This window comes from Leptodactylus fuscus, chromosome 1 (assembly GCF_031893055.1).
Source record: "Leptodactylus fuscus isolate aLepFus1 chromosome 1, aLepFus1.hap2, whole genome shotgun sequence".
NCBI lineage: Eukaryota > Metazoa > Chordata > Amphibia > Anura > Leptodactylidae > Leptodactylus > Leptodactylus fuscus.
In genome coordinates, this window is record NC_134265.1 from 79,925,968 (window position 1) to 79,950,793 (window position 24,826).

At 40.7% G+C, this 24,826-nt stretch overlaps 1 protein-coding gene across 3 annotated transcripts in view; it reads right to left on the reverse strand.

Moving 5' to 3' along the window:
- Positions 1 to 329: 329 nt before the first annotated feature.
- LOX (lysyl oxidase) overlaps positions 330 to 24,826 on the reverse strand; it is a 48,037-nt gene continuing 23,540 nt past the window's right edge. For 2 of the 3 annotated variants that reach the window (XM_075272432.1, XM_075272441.1), the window contains exons 3-6: positions 17,971 to 18,108; positions 14,769 to 14,925; positions 8,412 to 8,507; positions 8,189 to 8,308 (exon numbers count right to left, since the gene is read on the reverse strand). In XM_075272432.1, the coding sequence (XP_075128533.1) occupies positions 8,189 to 8,308; positions 8,412 to 8,507; positions 14,769 to 14,925; positions 17,971 to 18,108 (511 nt within the window). Of the gene's footprint in view, positions 3,868 to 8,188; positions 8,309 to 8,411; positions 8,508 to 14,768; positions 14,926 to 17,970; positions 18,109 to 24,826 lie in introns of those variants that run through there. The other variant, XM_075272424.1, reaches the window with a different exon arrangement.

Consider the following 24,826-nt stretch of genomic DNA (forward strand, 5'->3'; position numbering starts at 1 on the left):
GCATGTTGCAACTGCAATCCCACCCAAAGCTGCATGTCCATGTGAGGGTGCATTCACACTGAGTAAACGCTAGCTTATTCTGAACGTAAAACACGTTCAGAATAAGCAGCGTCTAAAGCAGCTCCATTCATTTCTATGGGAGCGGGGATACGAGCGCTCCCCATAGAAATGAATGGGCTGCTTCTTTCACTCCGTGCAGTCCCATTGAAGTGAATGGGGAGTGCCGGCGTATACGGCAAGCTCTGCTCATGCCGGAGCGTACACGCCGGCACTCCCCATTCACTTCAATGGGACTGCACGGAGTGAAAGAAGCAGCCCATTCATTTCTATGGGGAGCGCTCGTGTCCCCGCTCCCATAGAAATGAATGGAGCTGCTTTAGACGCCGCTTATTCTGAACGTGTTTTACGTTCAGAATAAGCTAGCGTTTACTCAGTGTGAATTCACCCTTACGGTAGACACGTTGATTTTCTGGTATATCATTAAACATTGACTTATTGATAATGGTCATACGGCTATGCAGGTTTACCCAGAAAACCATGTGGCCATTGACAATAAACAATTTTTAACAACATTATTAAAAACCATGCAAATTTCAGCAGCATTACATGTTCATATTCCCATAGTAATACCCCTCTATCAATTTGGAATTTCCTAACAGGATATATGAACCTAAGTTTCTTATATTAGACAGAAAACTGCACTATATGAACGCAGCCATAGTCTTATATAACAGACAGAAGCAGGCGAGTATTAGGAACTAACTTGTATAATAGGTTACTGTACCTTTCATAAGATAAACTTTTATCATTAGGTTTGTTAGGTTGATAATTAACTCTTTACAATACTTTACTATAACACTTATGTTTGTGCAATACTCTAGTGCAAATGAAGTTTGATAATGTCATATACATTCCCAATGCCCTATGTTTAGAGATGTACACTTCTATACACACGCATCCTATGTCAGAACTGTATCACCAGGACTAAGGTTACGCTCATGTTATACTTTTTCTTAGGATCGATTTTTGCAAATTTTAGGTCTTTTGTGAAAGGACAAATTTGTAACTGCAAGTTAAACAGCGAGTGTAAGTCTTTATTCCAGCAGATGGTTACACCGGGACAACTTGTATGGAATAGTGGCAATGTACAAGCCAAGCCTATATGGTACCATTAATCCCTATTTTGGATCATAATATGCTTATGTAGGAGGAAGGGAAAAACTTTTTAGAGATATTTCTTCATTGAGGACTTCAATTTTTCAACTCATCTTTAGTTATTTCTGTACTCTTCACTATTATTCTTTATGAAGGCTGAGTGCTGACGTCTTAAAGGGGTTTTCTGTGCTATAAATATTGGTGACCTTTCCTAAGGATATGTCATCAGCATCAAATTAGGGGGGACCAAAATTTGGCAATTGGATCGATGAGCTGTTCTCAGCACCTGGTCTGACCACTATACTGTCTACTTCCTGGACCATTATCTGCTGAGAGCAGCGGATCGATGGGGATGCCAAATGTCGGACCCCACCAGTCTGATATTGCCGCTCTGTTGATACTATGTCATCCTTATTTTAGTCCAGAGAACTCCTTCAAGCTATTTCTCAGCTGCTAATGTGGATTTATGGGAGAACACACCATTTATTTTGTAGAGTTATAACTAGAAGCTTCCATTGCTCTAGTTAATGCCATTTCAGTTTCAGTAGTGTTTATTCATTTCAGTAGTGCAGTCTGATGGTTACTTCATTTCTAGAGTAACAACCGCCATCACTCTAAACACCATCTCCACCCATGTGGGACAATAGGATACAAATCACACCACTGATATGGGTGCTCAGGTAGGGTTTTATCACCATAGTACTATACAGAAAAACTTGACTTTCTACAGGTGAAATATTTATTGTGATGTATAATCCAAACATAAAGGTCACTTTTCGGTTGACTCAATGCCACCAGATAATGGCCTTCAACAATCCACCAGCTCTAATCAATGACATTATCTCTGAACCTCCTCACATAAGCCACATCCTCTACAATCCATATCTAATGAAGGTTACATTGAGTAACCCAAAACGTCATCGTCATGTTTAGATTGTACATCACAATAATTCTTACACCAGAAACATGCTAAGTTCTTCTATATATCCACCCACATGGGAAACATCGCTGAAATTGACGGCGAAATAACTTCACTGCATGAAAAGGCTTCATCCCTGTATAGACCATCCGGAAACCGATAAAGGCAAAGGGCGTCATCTTTATATCTTGGGTAAGGTATAGACCAGGACAGAACCTGTATAAAAGACAACCTCTGTTGCCCCTGTCAGAGCAGCTTTCATTGATACTCTGTTCATAATAAAGGAGTGCTACGCTATGATCAGTTGCCATGGGCAACTGACAAATTTTCTGTTAGGGTATGTTCACATGGCTGAAATTTTCCTAGTGCAAAGTTTCCATGTAAGGATTTTTCCCTAGCTGTAGAATTCAGCTTCAGGAATTTAATGCTGAATGTTTTAGGGTCAGTGCACATGGAGTTTTTTGGCGCTGATTTTGACGCTGAATCCGCTTCAAAATCAGCCTCCAAAAAAAGAGGCTCCCAATAGAGTTCTATTGGGAGGCTGATTTTGAGGAGTATTCAGCATCAAAATCCGTGTACTAACCCTTACTTGTCCACATTCCGCACCGGGCCAATGATATTTTCCACTTCCCATTCACTTTAATGGGACTTATGTGGTGGAATCTGCCTGAAGATTGAGCATGTGCTTGTTTTTTCTACTGATAAAAAAAAAAACCAGTGTTTCCCATTGAAAACAATGGAGGCTGGCTTTAGGTGAAATTTGGAGCTTATTTTGAGGCGGAACCAGCCTCAAATACAGTGCCAAATTCTGCCATGTGAACATTCCCTTAGTAAGTTTTTATAACTGTTATTTTTTTATGACAATAACCTATAAATATACTAAATCATGCTGTCATCTAGATTTTTATATAATCCTTTAACTTTAAGCAAGTACCATTTCTCTAGAGAATGTTTGGATTCAACCAGTCAATTCTTTGTGAAGCAGGCCCGGTATTTACTGTCAGTCAAATTGATGATGTTCCACTTTGGGTTCACCATAGATCTATGGGATTATTATATATGGAGTTGTCCATATTTATGTTACAATACTCCACATCTTGACGTTTGGAGGGTAAACTATCTAGGTCTCACTTCTCACTGCTCCAGAACTCACTGCTGATTTACTAATCCTGTGTCATTTTTAGAGATACAGTCTGAAAATGCGCCAAATTTATCACAGTGGCTCATGCTGTATGATAAATCTGCCCGTCTTTACACACGTTTGTCTAACATTATACCACTTTTAGGATGGCTTAGTTTGCACCCAAGCTTGACACTAAAATTTGTGTTGCACATTGTCGCTTTCAAAATGACGCCCACTTGTCTAAATACATTTGAAAAGTGTCAAGTGTGTTGGAAACATCTGTTCTATTCAGTGTATCCCTTTAATAAATATGTCTAAAGCAAGATGCAAGATCTTGTGTCAAAAATGTGCCCGACTTTGGTACATAAGCCAAAATTCAGACACTGCTACAATAGGAAATGTGGGCAAATGGTTCTCATTGTAGCGTTTAGGGGAATTTTACTTGTGTCTATCTGAAAAAATAAACTAAAATTATTCCTACACAGATCAACCAAGTATTATATATATCGTAATAGTTCTAACTTTGTTACATGTGGTTAAGATCCAGTTACGTTTTTGTCAAAGTCCATATGCTTCCATTGAAAAGTGTTTACATCCAATTGAATCCAATGACTTCTTAACTCCAGGATGATGGAATCTCGCAATGAATTACATTACTGCAGTTTAATAGCTGTGAAAAGAAATAACACATGACGTTTTAACATTGCGTGTTTAACAAACAGCATAAAAAAAACTGATCTGGAACGTGTGCAAGTTGTTCCTTAAAGTATGAACATGCCACAAGGAGCTTGGCATGGACGCCATGACTCTTTAGACAAGTGGTAATGCTGTTTTTCAGGTCATAGAAACCATTTGGCAGTGAACAGCGCAAACTGATCAGAATGAATTTCTTTTATCCAAATGGAAACTTGACATTAACAGCTTCACAAGAGAAACGGTTCTGTGCTTGCCAGTAAGGCACACTCCTATGGAAGACACTGGCTTTGTGCATGGAAATAAGACTTTAAAGAAATGGTTCACATTTACACTTTATCCCCAGGAAATATTGTTCTGGTCTCCAATAACAATTTTTGGTGTCATAATAAGTTTCTTTCTGAAAACGAGGGTGGGGAATTCTTGTCGCCGATTTTTCTTTATTTTAGTTTTCCAGTAATACAACAATATATCTATGCCCTAGAAAATGCTAAAACCCAGGGGGACATTGTATCTGTTTCCCTTCCTGTTGAATCTATAAACCCCCCCATTTCCAATAAACGTTCGAAATGTCCCAAATACTTAGAGACCTTGCCATAACGGTTCCTGGCTCTTTAGCGTGTTAGCTATAATGGTAGTGAATCATAGTTTGGAATATAGGCATTTATTGTCTTTATTGATGACCTATCAGTACAGGCTGCAGGTGAAAAGTGGTATATATATCGAAAACAAGGGATCGCCAAGACACAAAATGGACTCCTTTTTATCGTGCCCATTTAGGCTAGTCAAAAGGGCCTGATGTTTGTCTATATTCCGGATCCATGGCTCTTGTTCATATCGCCTATCCCATGTGTGTTGATAATGCAATTCCTTTGGAGAGCTGAGGTTCAAAGTCCCCATAGTAGCCATATGGGTTACTGCCGGGGTAGATATACCCTTGGTTGTGACATCCTTACACATAACATGTCATTGCACCACAAAGTGAACACTTAAAAGCTATTTTGAGGCTTTTTGGATTTTTATAAACCCTTTAGGCTAAGGGAGCGTTCACACTACCGTCATTGTCCGACAGTTAGTTTCTGCTGCTAATGTCCGTTCAAAATCTTGCAAGGACATTAGGAGTGGACACTAGCTGTGTCCGTGACACTTTTCATTCATTTAAATGGCGATCGGGTGCGTTCTTTTGCACTCCGTGCCTGTCCTTAACTGTCCGTTTGTAAAGATGTCCGACTTCTCAAGCGGACAGAAAAACCCGACATGTAGGTTTTTTCTGTCCGCTTGAAAAGTCGGACATCTTTACAAACGGACAGTGAAGGACAGGCATGGAGTGCAAAAGAACGCACCCGATCGCCATTTAAATGAATGAAAAGTGTCACGGACACAGCTAGTGTCCACTCCTAATGTCCTTGCAAGATTTTGAACGGACATTAGCAGCGGAAACTAACTGTCGGACAATGATGGTAGTGTGAACGCTCTCTTAGGCCCCACGTAGAGAACTGCAGCAAAAAATAAAACAAAAACAAGAGCAGCAAATGCAGCAAAAAAAGTAGAGTTCCGTGAAAAAAGACGGAGGAAGCGTATTGCAGTATTTTCGACAGAACGTTTGCAGAATATTCCTTTGCAGAATTTCTGCCCTTACTTTCTGTAGATATAATTTGCATGCGATTTTTTTCTGCAGTGTGGGGATGGGATTAGCCAGAATCCCATCTACTTTGCAGGTAATGTAAAACACAGTGTTATTTTCACAACTTGTGGCCCCGGCCGTAAACGAATTGCATCAGTTTTGGGAAACATGTTTGCTTCTTCCACAACATAGTGCTACATAGTTTTTGTATGGTACTACCCCTCAGCCTCATTTACTTCAATGTAGCAAAGTGACGAAAAGAAACACTCCGAACAAAAAGTAATGTTGTTTTCGAAAACCTGGACAACTCCTTTAATGTTACTGCCTTGAGTTGCTTAGGTGTTCCAACAATAACATGCGGGGCTATACAGAAATTCTAATCCTCTATTTAATCAATTCAGATTGACATGTGTAAGTTCAAGAACCCTCCATCTTTGGGCAGCAGTTTAGTAAGATAACATAAAGGAGAATTCCTGAAAATAAAGTCTTTACCAAGATTCCAGCTGCATTAAAAGATTTGTTATGGATGTTGAAAGATGCCATATTTGTTTAAAACCGAACAATCTTATTGAAAGCCACCCACGTTTATGTATAATTAATTATCATTAATCCACCAGATGTGGGACTGTACAGCAAGATTTAGAACATATCGCTTTAAAGAAAATAAGCAAAAATTCCAGTGAACTTAAATAAAGAAAATACTAAAATTATAATAACAGGGAATTGTGATATTAATGGCCAATTCTGATATTAAGGACTTATCCTAAAGTCAGTGGGGTCCAACTCTCTGCACCCCATGTCGACAGAGAAAAACCTGTATGAAGCTGGAATTAGTGACTGAGATGGGTTACTTCACACAGTGTATGGAACTGACTTCTTTGTACACTATATACTGAACTCACAGATCTGATATTCATGACCTGTCAAGTTCTTGTAAAACCCCTTAGAATATATTGTGCATACAGCACCTATAAAGTCTATAGCCTGTGTGTGTACTGATCCTTAAAGGTATAACATGAAGCTCCTGAGCCCCACTGCAAAATCTGTACCTGGTCTGCTAACTATAATATATCACTAGTACTTGTCTTCTTTCAAAATGAGACACCTTAAAGCCTCCTAGAACTTGAGGCAACAATTATCTTCACCCCTTGAGTTGCACCATTGTTGATCTTAGGCTGAGTTCACACAGGGTTTTTTGGACCGGATTTTGACACGGAGGCCGCCTCAGAATCCGGTCCAAAAAAGAGCTAACCGCGACTCCGGATTAGGCCCAAATGAATCAGGGAGGGAGTGTCACGCTGCGAATGCTGCGGCATATTCTGCCGTGGAATCCGCGGGAAGAAAAGCTGAGTTCATACTGAGTTTTTTAGACCGGATTTTGACATGGAATCCGCCTCAGAATCCAGCTCCAAAAAACGCCTCCCATTGACTTCAATGGGAGCCCTTCACTTCTTTTTTCCACTAGCGTTTTTTTGCCACTTACGGAAAAAAGAAGGGATCTGCCCTATCTTGTCCCGAATTCCGCGGCAGAATCTGCCACAATGTCCCTGGCACGAAACTCCCTCCCAACTAGGCCCATTCATCTGGGCCTAATCCGGAGCGGAATGGAGTGACTGGATGCACCGGCATCCAGTTGCGGTTAACCGCAGGAAGCGTTTTTTTGACTGGAATCTGAGGCAGCCTCTGTGTGAACTCAGCTAAAGGGCAGCTCGCCTCTGTTTTCCACGAGCAGCAAAAAAACACTAGCGGAAAAAAGAAGTGAACGCCGAATTCTGAGGAGGATTCCGCATCAAAATCCGGTCCAAAAAAACCCACGTGAACTTACCCTTACTTTTCTTGTTAAAGTATAGACAGTAAAACATGCTTGCAGACTAAACATGTGGTTTGTCTGTGTCCTAGGCTTATGAAGATACAACAGTCTTCATAGTAGTTGTAGACTCAGAATGGTAATATGTTTTTTTACTTTTTTAGACTTTTTTTTCCAAGTTATTCATGCCTTATAAAATATGTAATTACACATATTCTGCTGCAAGGATGTATCACAGGCTGTCACAGGAGAAGTGGGATCACATGCAATTGTTTGGTTTTTTTCAAGTGTGTTTCTCCCCTTTTTTCTAATGGCCTTACTTGTATGCTCTGCATGCACAAGTTTAGCTATAAACTGTATTATATAAAGCTATTACGGAGACAGCTGTAGCACTGAACTTTTTAAGGAATGAGTCAGAGGAATATTACCAGCTCTAGACAAAGAACACTTTTCTTGCTGGACCAGATCCAGGAAACAATTGAGAGATATCTGAACCAGACAGAATGAAATCTGTTGCTTGTAGGATTTTAAAGTAAACCCTTTAAGCCCCATTTTGTCTCATTGTGTTACAATGGATTCATGTTCCCTAATTTAAAGGAATTCATTTTGCTAAACCAAATTCCCCAAAATGCTATGGATATCCATCAATAATAAGTCTACATGATTATTAAATTTTAAATACATCCCAGAGGGAAATCTCCACATGTACATAATGTAGTGCAAATGTATAGTAAGAATATTAAACCAGCGGTTCAGGAGTAGGTTCCACTGCTTTATGGTCTTAATATTGCAGGGAGTTTCTAAAATTTATGTACATCATTTGTTTATTATGACAATTATTATTGCTTATAATATATTAATATATACTCACGGAGAAATTGTGCAGCTAGAAGTGTATACATGATGGCCAGTATATCGTAGATCACAGCGGACAACATTGTTGGAATAATCTGATTCTGGAACCAAGTAGCTTGGATTTACACTGACCTGTGAAATAGATTTGATTTTTTTCATTAGTATTAAGACCTTGAGCTACCTGCCGTGTACAAAATAAAACCTACAGTCAAATGTGCAAAGTATTTCCACGTACCTTCAATATATAGTTCCCAGGTTTTACATCCGTGATGTCAATCCACTGGCAGTCAATATCAGCATTATAGGTGTCATAACAACCAGGACTCAGTCCCTGAACATTAAAACATAAGGGTATCACAGTAAGTTATAAAAGTCATATATAAAGTGTGATGGAAGATCCGTCAAGAGCAGAAAACCCACTTGTTAGTGTTTTTTATTGAGATTTTTGTAAAGAATAAGCTAAGAAGGGTCAGCTCTGTCCTGGGAAGTCCCCTGGACCCAGTCCAGGTGGTGGGCGACAGAAGGATATTGTCCATGGTGAGCTCCATGTGGGAGAACAAATCCCACCCCATGTATGAGACCTTGCCAGCACTTGGCAGCATTATCAGTAACCAACTGCTTCACCCCAAGTGTGAGAAGGAGCGTTATCGTAGGTCCTTCCTCCCAACCGCGATCAGGCTGTATAATCTACATCAGACCAAGCGAAGATCACTCCGCACAGAGAACTAAATGACCCTGAAGTCTTCCTTCACCCCCTCTACCTCATAGATTGTAAGCTCTTGCGAGCAGGGCCCTCAGTCCCATTGTGTGAAATGACTTTCTTTGTAATGTATCTGTCTGTATTTGAACCCTACAAATTGTACAGCGCTGCGGAATATGTTGGCGCTATAGAGATAAAATTTATTATTATTATTATTATTATTATTATTATTATTACTTCTTTCTTCTCTTACTTAGCTGCTATGGCCTCCTAGTGTATCTTCTTTTTCTCAGCATATGTGTGTCTACGTCTGTAATATATTACATTGTATTATCCTGTATCTGTATTACTATGCTGCTGTAACATACTGAAATCTCCCCAATGTGGGACTATTAAAGGATTAACTTATCTTAAAAAGCCAAAACTGTAATAATAAAGAGTTTTTTCTGGGATCAGGATGTGATGCTTGCCCCTTAGACAGAGCACCAATAACCCCGCTGTATGAAACATTGTACCACAACCCCTTCAATGTTTACTCCAGTCCATTTGTGGGTCTGCCCTTCTACCTAGTAGTGGCAGTGCAGGGTAATGTAGTTTGTGGCTGGACCCTACCAATCTGATATTAATGACCTATCCTAAGGATTTCCTTTTTTTCTTTTTGCTTTCTGATTGTAGATTTTTTGCTATTAAGAGCTGTTTTATGGCAGCTGCATGGACCTAAGGCAGCAAAAGTTTGAAGATGATTCAACGACTTTCTAGATATGTTCTGTGACCTTTGTGACTGTCACTGTGGAGAAAGGTAGGAGGTGTTGAGTTGTCACCATCACCTATTGGTGGATGCTATAATAGAGGTGTAACCTTTCATTGTAATTATGGAAATAAAGGCTCCCAAGTGCCTTGTTCTTCATCATTGCGGAGAAGCTTAAATGGAGCATATAGACTCCTTGTCACTATGGTCATGGAAAACCCTTTTAATAATTGGGGGTTCCATCAGTATGGTCTTCAGTGATCAGACACTTATCATCTATCGTATGGACAGCGGATCAGAAGGATTTCTATTTCTTCTTACCCCATATTCATGCAACAAATTTTCAGCTGTGAAATTTGGTCTGTGTGTTGGCCGGATCTACTTGCCTGAATATGCTAGTAGGTTGACTCCTATCAGTATAGGTATGTATGCTGCTAGGAGTCCCAGTGACATACTGTCTTGTACCAGCATACTGTTCAGGCCGGTAAATCCGACCAATGCACAAACCAATTTTCACAGCTGAAACTCAGTCATGTGAATATGAGTTTAGGGAGACATCACGTTACGATGTATAGAGTCTAACAGAACATACATGGAAGATTTCTGGGAAAGGAATATGCAAATAAGTTCTCCTTGATGGAAAGGAAAACTTTTGGAAGGCAGCTCCCTATAGATCAAACCAGGCACTGATCTATATGGAGCTACCGATCAAAACTTAGCATATGTTGTATCATTCCCACATAATTTTGCTATTCTATTCCAAAATTGTACTACTGTGGACTGCTGAGTCATAGCGGTTCCCTTTAGCTTGCTTCTGGAGATCCCATTCTCAAGGCCCCTAGGAAATCTGGGCCTTGGCTCGCACTAGTTTGTGACTAAGCAATATCTAGACGTATAATTCTTCTACTAATGTTAATAGTATGAATCATATTGAGCCTTGGCTACATACAAGAAGTGCTTGTGCCTTCAGAATATATACTGTCTTATGAGCAGTCAGGTTTGCAGTGCCCCATGTCAGCCACACACTCCCTTACTCTTTAATGTCTGTATGTTCCACTGCAGACAGTCTGTCTTAATGCCTGATATGTAGGCGGCACGTAATGTAAACTAGTTCATTACATGAGATAAGTTAGGTAATTATTGGTCCTGTTTATACTGACATGTCAAGATCAAAGAGATTCTGCAGGACATTTTGACGTTTCCATGTACTTTACATTACTACACGACTACAGCATGGAAAAACATGAAAAATGAGTGCAGTCCCTTCATAAGGACTGGCAGACGTTGTTGCATTTGTGACTTGCAGACGTGATTTCATTTATTTACTTAGTTGGAGACCAAACATTGCCAATCCCATTCTGACAGTCTAAAAGATGTCCGACATGTCTGTGTAACTGTGAATTGTTAAAATGTCTTTGAAATCTGACCCAACTGGTTACTGTAACCCGCTGACATATAACTTTGCCGTCACTAGATTTCTATTAAAATGCTGGTAAACGGAGATTTAGTCATAACATTACAATCTCCACATTGGGTATTCTCAGGTTCTCATCTCTTGATGTATAGTTGACAAGATGGCAACTTGTAAAGCTCCCTGTACAGGGCAGATAGTAGTCATCTGAACAAGTTGCCCCCTCCACACACGTGAACATTTGGCTGTACCAAGTATATATGTATTTTTAATACCAGACACCTCTTACAAAGACGTTTTTCTCTGAAAACAAAAGGATCTAACAAGTTGAAATCCTTCTTTCCTCTGACATCTGCTATCATGGAATAGCGAGGATGCACCCATACACATTAGATGGTTAGTTGATCCTTCACAATCAGCAGACTTTGGTGTATTATATTGGTTAAAATTTGTAGGAATGCTTTATCAATGTGATTTTCCCTTAGTTACGGTAAACTATAGGTTTACTTAAGGGGTTTTCCAGTTTCTAAAAAATATGAGCCACATAACAAGTTGTATTAATACAAAATACTTCCAAATTCGACAATGTTTATCTACTGTATTTTCAGGTCATTAACCACAGCTGGGACATTTCGTTTGCAAGCTCACTACCCCTTCCTGTGAGCAGTTCAGCAAGCAAACAAAAAATGTCACAGCAACATGTGACCTCCTTGCCCCTTCAAGCCACACAAGGGAGTGATTTATTGCCTGATAGGATATATGAAGGAGGGCGAGGATGCACAGACTGAATTAATGAATGAATATGCACACACAGGAGAGTGGAGAAGGGAGGAGTACATGGAGAATGAGAGCAGGCAGATGAATCATGGGAAATGTAGTTTGTCCACAGATTCACTGCATGTAAATAATAGTGATACAAGGTACAGCAAGTAAAATAACGTTAAGCAATGGCTGCACAAAAGAACAGGGAGTATTAAGCACTGCTGTGGATGTATTTGCAGTTAAGGTTTGGAAGCTGGATAACACCTTTAGGCCGGGGCCCCACAGGACGTAAACTCCACGATTTGCCTGCAGCAAACAGACACTCGCAGACACTGCGAGAAAAATTGCGGCGTTTTACAGTGCAAGCAAAGGGGATGGGATTCATGCGAATCCCATGCCCACTTTGAAGAAAAAAACGCAGAGCGGACACGCTGCGATTTGCAAAGCCGTTGCGGTTTTGCAAATCGCAGCATGTCAATTATATCTATGGAAACGCCAGCGGCTTTCCTGTATATATAATGGGAAGAGAAAGTCCGCAGAGGAAAACTTTTTGAAATTTCTCTTAAAAGCGCTGCAGAAAAAAACATGTGTGCATTCACGCAGCGGTTCTTTCTGCAGCGCTTTAGCGCCGCAATTACGGCCCGTGGGGCCTTAGCCTTAATCTTTTACTGTGTTTGTACATGTTACATTATGATATATTCACAATACGTTGTAGCCATTGTTTAATACAAGCGTATAGTGACATTTGTGCTGTATCTTTAAGAATACATATAGTTTTAATTCTGTATATTGGCACCTGCTCTACAAAAGAGCATATCTCACAATTCGATACATGAAAATAACAAATACTAATACACCATAGACGTACAGAAAAACTAGAAGAGAAGAATTTGTGCTGTGCATTTGCAGACAGGCACGTTTCAGGGTAATGTGAGGCTGTAGAGGTTTACAGAAAGTGGGACATGCATGCTTCCCTGTAGACGTGGTGGATGCTATTACAGAAAGCGATTTTTAAAAAATCTTGGCGTTTTGCTTGAAAAGAAAATGGCTTCTGATCAAATAATGTCTGAGGTTTCACCTCACATTGGAAAATGTGCATATTACATGAAGCCAAGTAACTCTTGCCTGCTATTAAGCCTCTTGTTGTGCTTGCAGAACAGTCTATTCTTCCTCCTGGATGAAGCTATGCTTGTCAATTTGACAATAAGAGCTCATAGTATACGGAATATAACAGAATCTGTGCTCACAGTCCGCTTTAGGCTTTATCCTTATTACATACAAATAGGAAATTCTTTGAAACACCTGGACACTTGTAATTATTGTGATCTATGATCTAATAAAATACATGGTAATATCCTGTTAAACTATGAGGCTGAGTTATTAGGACAGGTACTACGTGTACTGCTTGTAATCCTCTTGTGTACTGTGTGAGATGCGCCAGAATTAGTAAGAGGCTCCATCTTGCTAATAATTCTGGCACGTCTCGGGAGGTCCTGTGGCCAGAATTGAAATCTACATGAGCAAAAAGCTGGAATACACTTTATCTACAAGTTTTGCCAATTTTCAGGTGCAAATTATAATAATTTTAAGAAAATAGTGAGCAGGGTCATAAAGGATCATTATATAATATATTATAATATAAGGATCATTCCCCTAACCCTGCTATCTCATACCTGGTTAGCAACTGGTCATGTGATGTACAGTCCATGGTCATGTGATCATAACACAGGTGCACAGCTCGTTACCAGGCAGATGTCTGATTACTGTGCTGTGACTATAACGAGCTGTGCACCTGTGTTATGATCACATGACCATTGACTATACATCACATGACCATGGACTGATTTCTATCCACTGGGGTAAACAGAATTAATGTCACCAAGCAGACATCTAGAAATTATGCAGAATTGATACAGAAAGTATATTGGAAAACTGTACAACTTTTTATTATACAAACAATAACATTGATCTCTCAATATTGGTCTGAAAGTGGACGATCCCTTTAATCAAGACTTGAATTACATAAACTAGTTTTGATGAATGTTGTGCTTCAGTCACTTGCACCTAGTTACAAGGCATACACCGCTTAATCATGGGCCCTCTGTACACTAATAAGCCAAATCCTTGCCATCCAGATACATTTGTTGGACAGTGCTGTAAGGCCATGTGGGCATTGTAAAAAATGGTAAATCTCACAATTTTGAGTGCAAAAAATAGACTTGTATGAAATATGTGACTTTTTACCTCAATTACCATTGTAAGGGAATGATGAAATCCCCCGTAGTGTATAGCCAATAAGGTAGAAACACACATGTAGCTGTAGGTGCAGTTTTTGATACAGCTTTTTATCCAAAGTCAGAAGTGGATCCAGTCAGAGACAGAAGTCTAAGCCATTTCTTATTCCTTGTGAATCCTCCTCTGGCTTTAGCTGAAAAATAACTGCATGTGCAATTCCAGCCATAGGAAAGTGTTTACTGGGAGTCTGTAATCCATATTCCCAATAGCATAGAAAGAGAAAATCTAACACTAAGTCTAAATAACTAGAAAGAGCTTACCTAAACTGAAATATTAGAAGTCCTACATACATAATATAAACACTATGTATTGTCATTTCTAATGTATTGCTACTTAAAGAGGTTGTGCAGTCTCTGCAGTGGATACACATTCTTATATAAATGCAGGTCCCCTGTCAACTCAATGATCAGATTTGCAGAATTTAGCCAGGAAGACCAACAGTCTCAATCCTCTGCCTCCCCTGGTAAAGATCCAGCTCTCGGTCACATGACCAACTCCGCTGTACTGTGTTTAAACACAGAGACTCTGCAAATCTAACAATGGGGGCCATGGGGAACCTGCATATAAATTAGAGATTACCGGTATGCTTTTTTCAGTGCAGAGAATGCACGATAAGCTTTTTTCCTGTATAACCCCTTTAATAACATAACTAGTTATCAAGCCCCACATTGCTTACCTGTGTATGTGCAGTACAGGCAAATCGCCGGTAGTAACCATAGTCACAAGATGTATCTTCCAGGCAAAAACTGGCCTTGTGCCCTTCAGCAACTCTTCTGTGTGACTGTGCATCTAGTAAGTCATAGTGACTGAATTCATCCATGCTGTGGTAATGTCTGTCAATGACATAAACATTAATCTAACAGATTATTATATATGGTTTATATGAGAATATAGTGACTTGTGGATGGTAGGCTCATAATGATGTATATGCATAACTATAAATAGTACAGTATGTATAAAGAAGAAGGCAAGAAACTATTGGAAGGGTTCAAAGGTATCCATCTTTAACAATAAGGATTAAAGGTTAGGAACCCTGAAATTTTTCCCTGAATTGTTGATAAATACTTTATGCAGACACATATGGGAGTGCCATTACATATGTATTCTATAGTTTAATTTTGGGAATTGGTCAGTCCCTCAGTCAGTGGCGTAACTAGGAATGGTGGGGCCATGTAGCGAACTTTTGCATATTATGCCCCATAGTGGCCCCTGCACACAGTATTATGCTCCATTGTGGACACCCATGAACAATTATTATACTCTGGGGTCTGAAACCCCAGAGTATAATAATCGGAGACCCAGGGGGGATAAAAACATAAAAAAAACCACTGTTACTTATCTATCCCCAGCTCCGCTGCACTCTCCGCCTCTGTCGGCCATCTTCAATGACGTCCGGTACATCATGTGACTGGTGGCCCTGCGTTGTGACGCATATGGACACAGGTCCCGGCTATGTGATGTCAAGGACGTCACGCAAATAGGCCCGAAGCCTGACCCGAGTTGTAAGTAACACTGTTTTTTTATGTTCCGTTACCTCTCCTGGGCCTCTGATCATTATACTCGGGGGTCTGAAAAGTCCCCTGAGTATAATAGTGCTTGTGGGGCCCATGGCGCCTGCCAGGATCGGTAAGTAAGTACAGTAGGACCAGTTACGGCCTATTAAAAATAAAAAAAATGCAGCCATAGCGGCTGTCACCAGGCCCCCTAATGTCCTAGGCCCTGTGGCAGCCGCTACCACTGCTACCCCGGTAGTTACACCCCTGCCCCCAGTGAATGTACACCCATACTATTTTCGAGTCATAAGGAGTTTAGTGTCGCCCTCTTTCATTTCTAACAAGTACTTCCCTATTCTCAGCCTTGGGTTCCACAATCTGCATTTGGCAAGTAAACTTGGAAGACTACTATTAATTGTATTTCATGGCAGTTCTTTTTCTGCTCGATAACATGCTAACAAATATGAAACATTGGTGTCGGGAATGCATAGTTTTCCTGCCATTCCGTCTGCTCATTTCTTTATTTCTTGAGCTGGAAAGAATGAAGAGTGTAGCTCTAGAAGACAGTGTATTGGTGAATGAGGAAAACAAATGTAACTGGCTGTACATTTACTGGAAAAAAGGTTTATTTAACTGTCTGGAAGTATAGATGTGCATCATCAAATATTTCAACATAGCAAAGAAGTGATCTCAAAATAGGAAAAATGAATTGTGCAGCCACCAGATTTGCACTTAGCTGAATAAATCCAGATGTTCAGAAGTTTAGCATTTTCATAATTTCCTGTTCTAAAACAGTTCTGATGGTTCTATGAAATACAGCATTTTTTAAGGTTGAATGACAAAGCTTTGACAAAAGCAAACCCTAAAGGCATAACAAAATTAGATGGAAATTCTTCTCACAACAGCGAACAAATTCCAAGCAAGTTTTGTATTGTTACATGAAGAGTGATTTTCTGAGCTGCCGTATGCGCCATTGTGGGTTCTAGCTTATTTATATAGTAGAAAGGGGGTTTCTCTGAAATGCAATATCTTGGCTTATGGATTTACTAGTGCAAATTACATGGATATCATAAAGGTCATTTTATAACCATCCAGTTTATTAGGTGATCTATAATTCCTGCCATAGATTTGGTTGTTTGGGTCAAAACAATTGACAATATTTTGGAGTAAGAACTAACTGAGCGGTAAGATTATACTTATACAGAGATAGTAGCAGACTTATCAAATAAGACAACAAAAACCAATGAAAAGCCATCGAAAAATGTTTTTCCAATGACTTTTCATTGTTTTGTTGTCTTCTGTGATAAAATATAACACTGCAGCAGTTTATCCAACTGCAGAAGTTCAGGTTAACTCTGCTACATCTGTACATTACTAAATATCAATGCATGAATGTGAATGTATGACTTACCCTTGGTTCACATCTGCATTCGGTAATCTGTTCGGGGAGTCCGCATGAGGACCCCCGAACGGACTACCGAACACATTTGCAAGCGGTGTGCAGTGAAAGCACACGGACCCCATAGACTATAATGGGGTCCGTGTACTTGCCACGAGATCTCCGTACAAGTTATGCGGACAGGAAAATAGATTGTGAAGTACTTTCCTGTTCGCATGCGGAGAACTCACGGCAAGCACACGGACCCCATTATAGTCTATGGAGTCCATGTGCTTTCACTGGCACACCACTTTCCATTGCGTTTGGTATTCCATTTGGGGGTCCCCAAACAGATTACCAACGCAGATGTGAACAAGGGGTTAGATTTACAGTATCTTTAAGGAAACCTATCACATTAAAAAATCAATCTGATGTGCAGACAGCATGTTATAGAGCAGGAGGAGCTGAGCGACTTGATATATGGTTTTAAAGGAAAGATTAAGTACAAGTGCTGCTACTATCATATGGGCCACACTGGAACTATGTTCTCCTTATTCGTAAGGTTATCAGCGGTGGACCCCCACCACTCACACAGTTAATCCTGTGGATAACTGTACTTGTTGGAATATCCCTGTAAGTTCTCTATATATTTTTTTTTATTTTATTTGGACAATCCATTTAAAATTGAGGTCAGTGTAGCCTTAAAGGGGTGTATGAGAGAAATATTTTTTTTTTAGCCGAACCCCAGTCACGTAAAAGCGGATGAACAGCAATACCAGACATAGCTCTTGGTGCAGTTTTTAGATACTTATTGTGGGTTACATGATCACAAGAATAACAGTTTGAACAACCTGAATTTAGTCTACTTTGTCTGCATATTACACGGGTTCTCTTCCAGGCTCCTGTCTGTATACTGGTGACTAATAGTCTACGGTATTCAGGGTTTATTTCTGGTAGTGTCGCTAAAGTTCAACATTTTTAGCTACTTAGGTAAATGTTGTACTTACTGATGGCAGCTGTGCCATTCCCAGGAATAGCGGGGTCTGCTTGGCAGAAAGTCAGCTGTACCTTGATTTTTCACTCTCTGGGGAAAGCGCAGAAGTACCCTCTGGTCATAGTCTCTGACATCTGAGCGGTAGGCCGAGCTACATTATAACCAAGGCAAAAAAAATAAAAAGACATAAAACGAGAGTTACTATAAATGTCTTGAAATGACACATAAAAACAGCATATGGTGACATCAGTGGAGAAATCTCTAAAACACATTTACAACTGAATGCAAGTGTATTAATGCTGTAAACGTAAATGATTCAATATGAATCATGTAACCGCAAACCCAGGGAAAACCTACCAGGAAGAGAAAATATGAAGTGAATAATCTCTGTCTACAGTGACCAAAGCAGCTTGGACCAAGTCTCTGCTTTTCCACACCTGAGTACATTTCACCTTCAAAAATCAGGAAAACCACAAGTTTCCTGTGGATTGCAAGCATGGCACTGTATAACATCTTAGATCACCATTATAGTTTACGTCACATTGCTTCTAGTCTTAGTTATTTTAAAGGGGTTCCAGGTTTTTTTTATTTTATGATCAGTTTATTTTTATTTTTTAAGAAACATAACGTTCTATTATATATATTGCTTTCATTCATTTATAATAATTATACTATATAATAATATATAAATGCTTGCAAATATAAGTAATTAAAAATTCTGCAAAGTTTTAAAGATTTTCTCTAACTTTCTTAGTGGTGACAGTCTTTTATCTTGACCGGTTGCCAATGGTTACGACTAGAGATGAGCGAACACAAAAATGTCTGAGTTTCGAAATCCGATTCGAACAGCCGCACACTGTTCGGCTGTTCGAACGGATTTCGAACCCCATTATAGTCTATGGGGGGAAATGCTCGTTTCAGGGGTAGGCAAAATTCGATACAATTATACTTACTAAGTGCACGAGTGACGGTCGGGCTGCATTCCCCTTGAAGTCTTCTCCCGGTGCAGTGCCCCCGCAGCGTCTTGCGGCTGGAATTCACTCTGCCTAGGCATCGGGGCCTAGGCAGAGCCGACTGCGCATGCGCGGTCGGCTCTGCCCGGCCCGACGCCTGAGCAGAGCCGACTGCACATGCGAGGGCATGACCGCGCATGCGCAGTCGGCTCTGCCTAGGCCGGATGCCTAGGCAGAGTCAATTCCACCCGGAAGAAGACGCGGGGACGCAGTGCGGAGAAGACTTTGGAAAGGTAAGAGAAGAACCAGCGTTGATTGGCAGAATGTATAGCATTCTGCCAATCAACGCTGGTTCTGCATCGAACCTTAAACTTCGAACAGCTAGTAGAGTTCGATCGAGTACGAGTATTTAGAATACCGTAGTATTCGATCGAACACCTACTCGATCGAACACTACACGCTCATCTGTAGTTACGACCACTAATGCAGAAACTTTCTTTGGTCTGATACTTGTCAGGAACCCAGCTATGATTTTCCGCTGTCAAAAACCTCCCCTTTGCCCACGTGTGAACTCGCCCTAAGAAAGTTAGAGAAAATCTTTAAAACTCCACAGAATTTTTAAATACTTACATTTGCAAAACTGTTTTTTTAATCATCTACAAATTTAAAAATAATTAAGTAGATGGGAATACCCCTTTACCCCTTTAAGCTGATGATTGTTCAGTAGATGTCAAGGGACAATGAATTTTAGCATACCTTTGTATCCAAAGGAGATAAGCTACCACCATAGTTGTCTGGCTCCCATTGAGGTACTCTAATCTTGGAGGAACAAATGTCAGCCACACAAGTGTTCATTGTATTCCAGTATGGTTAGATTCCATTTAAAGGGGTAGTGTTGTTGTGGACATTTATCCCCTATCCACAGGATAGGAGATAAGTGTCCAATCACTGGGACTCAATCACTGGGGTCCCCAGTGATCAGGAGTATGGGGGACCAAAAGCCCCTCTAAAACCTCCTTGTAAATGGAGCGCCAGGAACAATACCAAACACCAAAGCCTCTTTGCTGTAGCGTTGGGCCTTGAAGATCGGACGGATCAAAAAGTGATAGCCTATCCTAAGACTAGGCCTTTACTGTTCATTTCATAGAGATAAGGCACAACCATCTATTAAGGGAAGTGATGCAGGGCTGATTACCTTTCATTATTTGATATTTAATTAGATTATAGTAACATAGTTACATAGTAGATGAAGTTGGATGAAGACATCAGTCCATTAAATCCAACCTATAACCCTACAGTCCCCTACAGTGTTGATCCAGGGGAAGGCAAAAAACCCAATGAGGCTCATGTCAATTGTCCCATTTCAGGGGAAAAAATTCCTTCCCGACTCCAATTTAATAAAATTATTGAGATCATATGGTTGATCAATCCATAAATCACTAACATATATTTCTACATTTTATTCTGAAAAGCCAGTAAAGTATACAACAGCCTTCTAACAACTTGCTCATAGAAGATGAAGCTTTATACAGGGCCCATGGGAAATACATTGTTGCACCCCACTAAGCGGAATGTAATCTACAATGGAAATAGAAAAGGATAGTAGATCTTATATAAGAACAAGATGTGAAACAGGCTGATCAATGTCTCCAGTGTCTAGGTATCTGAGCAGATTTGCATGCCTACAGCATACATCGGAGGCCTCAGTGTTATTCTCATGTCACAATACACAGAATTACAATTAAGTCTAATTTAGTTTATCAGCTGCTGCACATTCCTGCTGAAGGATATGTTGCCAAAGGAAATACGGTTATGTAATTAAATTTCAGACATACTGGAGTCGGGTTAGTCAGAAACTAAAATGATGTAAATGTGCCCCAGTTCGTCTTTTCCAAGTTTGCTCTTCACACTGCACCCATATGTAAAACTGTCCGCTGTGAGTTTCTCACATGAGGATTTTGTTGTGGATTTTGACGCTAATTTCACCCCTCTCATTGAGATAGTGGAAATCCACACAAACAATGTATATGTTGTGTATTTCAAAGTCTACACCATACAGATACAGCAAAGTTTAAAGAGGACCTTTCACCATATCTGGGCACAGGCAGTGTTATATACTGCCAGAAAGCTGACAGTGCGCTGAATTCAGCGCACTGTCGGCTTTCCCGATCCGTGCCCGGTGTAAAGCGCTATCGGTCCCGGTGCCGTAGCGCTTTACAGTCAGAAGGGCGTTTCTGACCATTAGCCAGAGACGTCCTTCTGCCTCGCGGCGCCAATCGCGCTGTGCTGTGGAGCCGGGAGGAACGCCCCCTCCCTCTCCTGATAATGCTAGTCTACGGACAAGCTGTGTGAGCAGAGGGAGGGGGCGTTCCTCCCCGCTCCACAGCACAGCGCGATTGGCGCCACGAGGCAGAAGGACGTTCCTGGCTAATGGTCAGAAACGCCCTTCTGACCATAGAAGAGCTACGGTACCGGGCCGTAAGCTCTTCACACCGGGCACAGATCGGGAAAGCCGACAGTGAGCTGAATTCAGCGCACTGTCAGCTTTCTGGCAGTATATAGAACTGCCTGTGCCCGGACATGGTGAAAGGTCCTCTTTAATATTAAAGTGAAGACATTAGGTAAACAATTACAGCACTCTTCAACTCAAGAGGCATACCAGTGGATGGTATAGGATTCACATGCTGGTGGCAGTCAGCTTGGAAACTTATCTTGTGTGCCTGGGTGAGATGCCCATGGGAGTGATGCTAAACCTGGTCTTGCTTTAGATGGTAGGTCTCTTTTAGATATTATGCTGCCTCTGACAGGGTTTATTTCATAGTAAGTCGCATGTGCTTTCTCTGTCGTCTCTTTATTCTCCAATAATTTGTGGATTTCTTGATTCTTATGACTCTTGATCATTATGATGATTAATGTTGTTGTCACTGGTATATCTGTACACACACCTTTATCATGTGTTTATACTGATTTTGCAGTATAGTGTAACAGCCTGACGAAGGGTTTGTTGAACTGGAACCGTTGCATTTACTATTTAGAAGTCTTAGGGCTAGTTCACACAGAGTTTTTTGCAGGTGGATTTTGACGCCTCAAAGTCCACCTGCAAAAACGGCTCCCATTGACTTCAATGGGAGCCACTTGGTTTTTTTTTCACTAGCTAGTAGTGGAAAAAAGAAGCGAGATGCCCTATCTTGCTGTGGATTCCGAACATACCCTAACTATTTGGAGTATGGTTCAACTTTATTACTATTTGGATATTATCCAGTAGTGAGGTGGTTAACCCTACTCTGAAGGACCACCCATCATTAATCCATGAGTTGAGTACTGCCCAACCAGATTTGTGTGTATTTTATATAAGAAGTCCGTAAAGAGGTTGTCCAAGCAAAAATGGACAACTGTTTCAAGTGTTTAAATCAGCTGGGGGCATTGAAATTTTTTTTTAAAAAATGCATATTCAACTGTTCCTATTGTTCCTATTGTCCTCCCGTGAGTACCCATTCTTCTGCTCTGGCGGTATCTTCCAGAGTTCTGCTGAAGCCGCTGATTGGCTGCAGCGGTCACGTGACTGCTGAGGCAATCAGCAAAGGTCCTACAATGTCACTACCCGTCAGTGGAACTCTGAAAGAGAGTCAGGAGACGCCGCCACAGTAGGAGAACTGGGACACGCGGGAGGACTCCGGAGAAATGGGGACAGATGAGTATGCATTTTTTTTTATTTTTGTTACTGCCCCCAGCTGATTTAAACATTATATTTTTGGCTGCACAACCCCTTTAAATCAATTCAGGGTTCAGCAACCTTCAGCATGTCACCTGTTACAAAGTTACAACTTACAGCATGCACCATTCTCTTGTGTGGAAGTTCCCAAAAGAGCCATACTGCATACTGAGAGCTGATAACCTTAAGCAAGTGCATGTGCCGGAAAGTTTTCGTTAAGAATCGGTTTACAAGGACACAGACGTACTATAGTGGGCCCCCCATACTCTGATTACAAATTCTTACAGTTACAAGTAAGACAGATTGATAACAATGTCATTAATTTGTTGCTGGATTCCGCTGTAATGACGGAGTAAGATTACTTGGAAGAAAGCCACATAGGAGGCCCTTCGGGATTAGTAAATTGTACTTGCATCATTACACTTGGCAGAAGGCATATTCTAATTTTATTTTACTTTTCACTTCATAAAAATGTTTAGATTTTCTCCTGATGTAAGCCAAAAATATCTAGCATATGAAACGAATAATGCCACATCACACTCATACTATAAACTAGAGTTCAGGCTAGAAAAGAGAAACTTTTCTGTACAGCTAAAGGATGGGTAAGTAGAGAAATAAGGTACAGTGTTGGCCAAAAGTATTGGCACCCCTGCAATTCTGTCAGATAATACTCGTGTTCTTCCAGAAAATGATTGCAATCACAAACTCTTTGGTATTAATATCTTCATTTATTTTGCTTGCAATGAAAAAACACAAAAGAGAATGAAAAAAAAAGTCAAATCATTGATCATTTTACACAAAACTCCAAAAATGGGCCGGACAAAAGTATTGGCACCCTCAGCCTAATACTTGGTAGCACAACCTTTAGACAAAATAACTGCGAACAACCACTTCTGGTAACCATCAGTGAGTTTCTTACAATGCTCTGCTGGAATTTTAGACCATTCTTCTTTGGCAGACTGCTCCAGGTCCCTGAGATTTGAAGGGTGCCTTCTCCAAACCGCCATTTTGAGATCTCTCCACAGGTGTTCTATGGGATTCAGGTCTGGACTCATTGCTGGCCACTTTAGAAGTCTCCAGTGTTTTCTCTCAAACCATTTTCTAGTGCTTTTTGAAGTGTTTTGGGTCATTATCCTGCTGGAAGACCCATGACCTCTGAGGGAGACCCAGCTTTCTCACACTGGGCCCTACATTATGCTACAAAATGTGTTGGTAGTCTTCAGATTTCATAATGTCATGCACACGGTAAAGCAGTCCAGTGCCAGAGGCAGCAAAGCAACCCCAAAACATCAGGGAACCTCCGCCATGTTTGACTGTAGGGACCGTGTTCTTTTCTTTGAAGGCCTCTTTTTTTCCCTGTAAACTCTATGTTGATGCCTTTTCCCAAAAAGCTCTACTTTTGTCTCATCTGACCAGAGAACATTCTTCCAAAATGTTTTTGGCTTTCTCAGGTAAGTTTTGGCAAACTCCAGCCTGGCTTTTTTATGTCTCTGGGTAAGAAGTGGGTTCTTCCTTGGTATCCTACCATACAGTCCCTTTTCATTCAGATGCCGATGGATAGTATGGGTTGACACTGTTGTACCCTCGGACTGCAGGGCAGCTTGAACTTGTTTGGATGTTAGTCGAGGTTCTTTATCCACCATCCGCACAATCTTGCATTGAAATCTCTTGTCAATTTTTCTTTTCCGTTACATCTAGGGAGGTTAGCCGCAGTGCCATGGGCTTTAAACTTCTTGATGACACTGTGCACGGTAGAAACAGGAACATTCAGGTCTTTGAAGATGGACTTGTAGCCTTGAGATTGCTCATGCTTCCTCACAATTTTGCTTCTGAAGTCCTCAGACAGTTCTTTGGTCTTCTTTCTTTTCTTCATGCTCAATGTGGTACACACAAGGACACAGGACAGAGGTTGAGTCAACTTTAATCCATTTCAACTGGCTGCAAGTGTGATTTAATTATTGCCACCACCTGTTAGATGCCTCAGGTAAGTAACAGGTGCTGTTAATTAGAAAAATTAGAGAAGCGGGGGCGGAGCCTGACCGCTGAACGAGACGGCCGCTTGAGAGAGGAGCTCCCGTCACACCGCCTGAATATAGGTACTCACAGCCTTCACTGAAGCCGCAATGGTCAAGCCGCAGAGGGACAAAGCTGGGGAGCGTCCGGAGACCCCAAAAAGTAAGAAACACTTAGGGGATTTGGAGAGA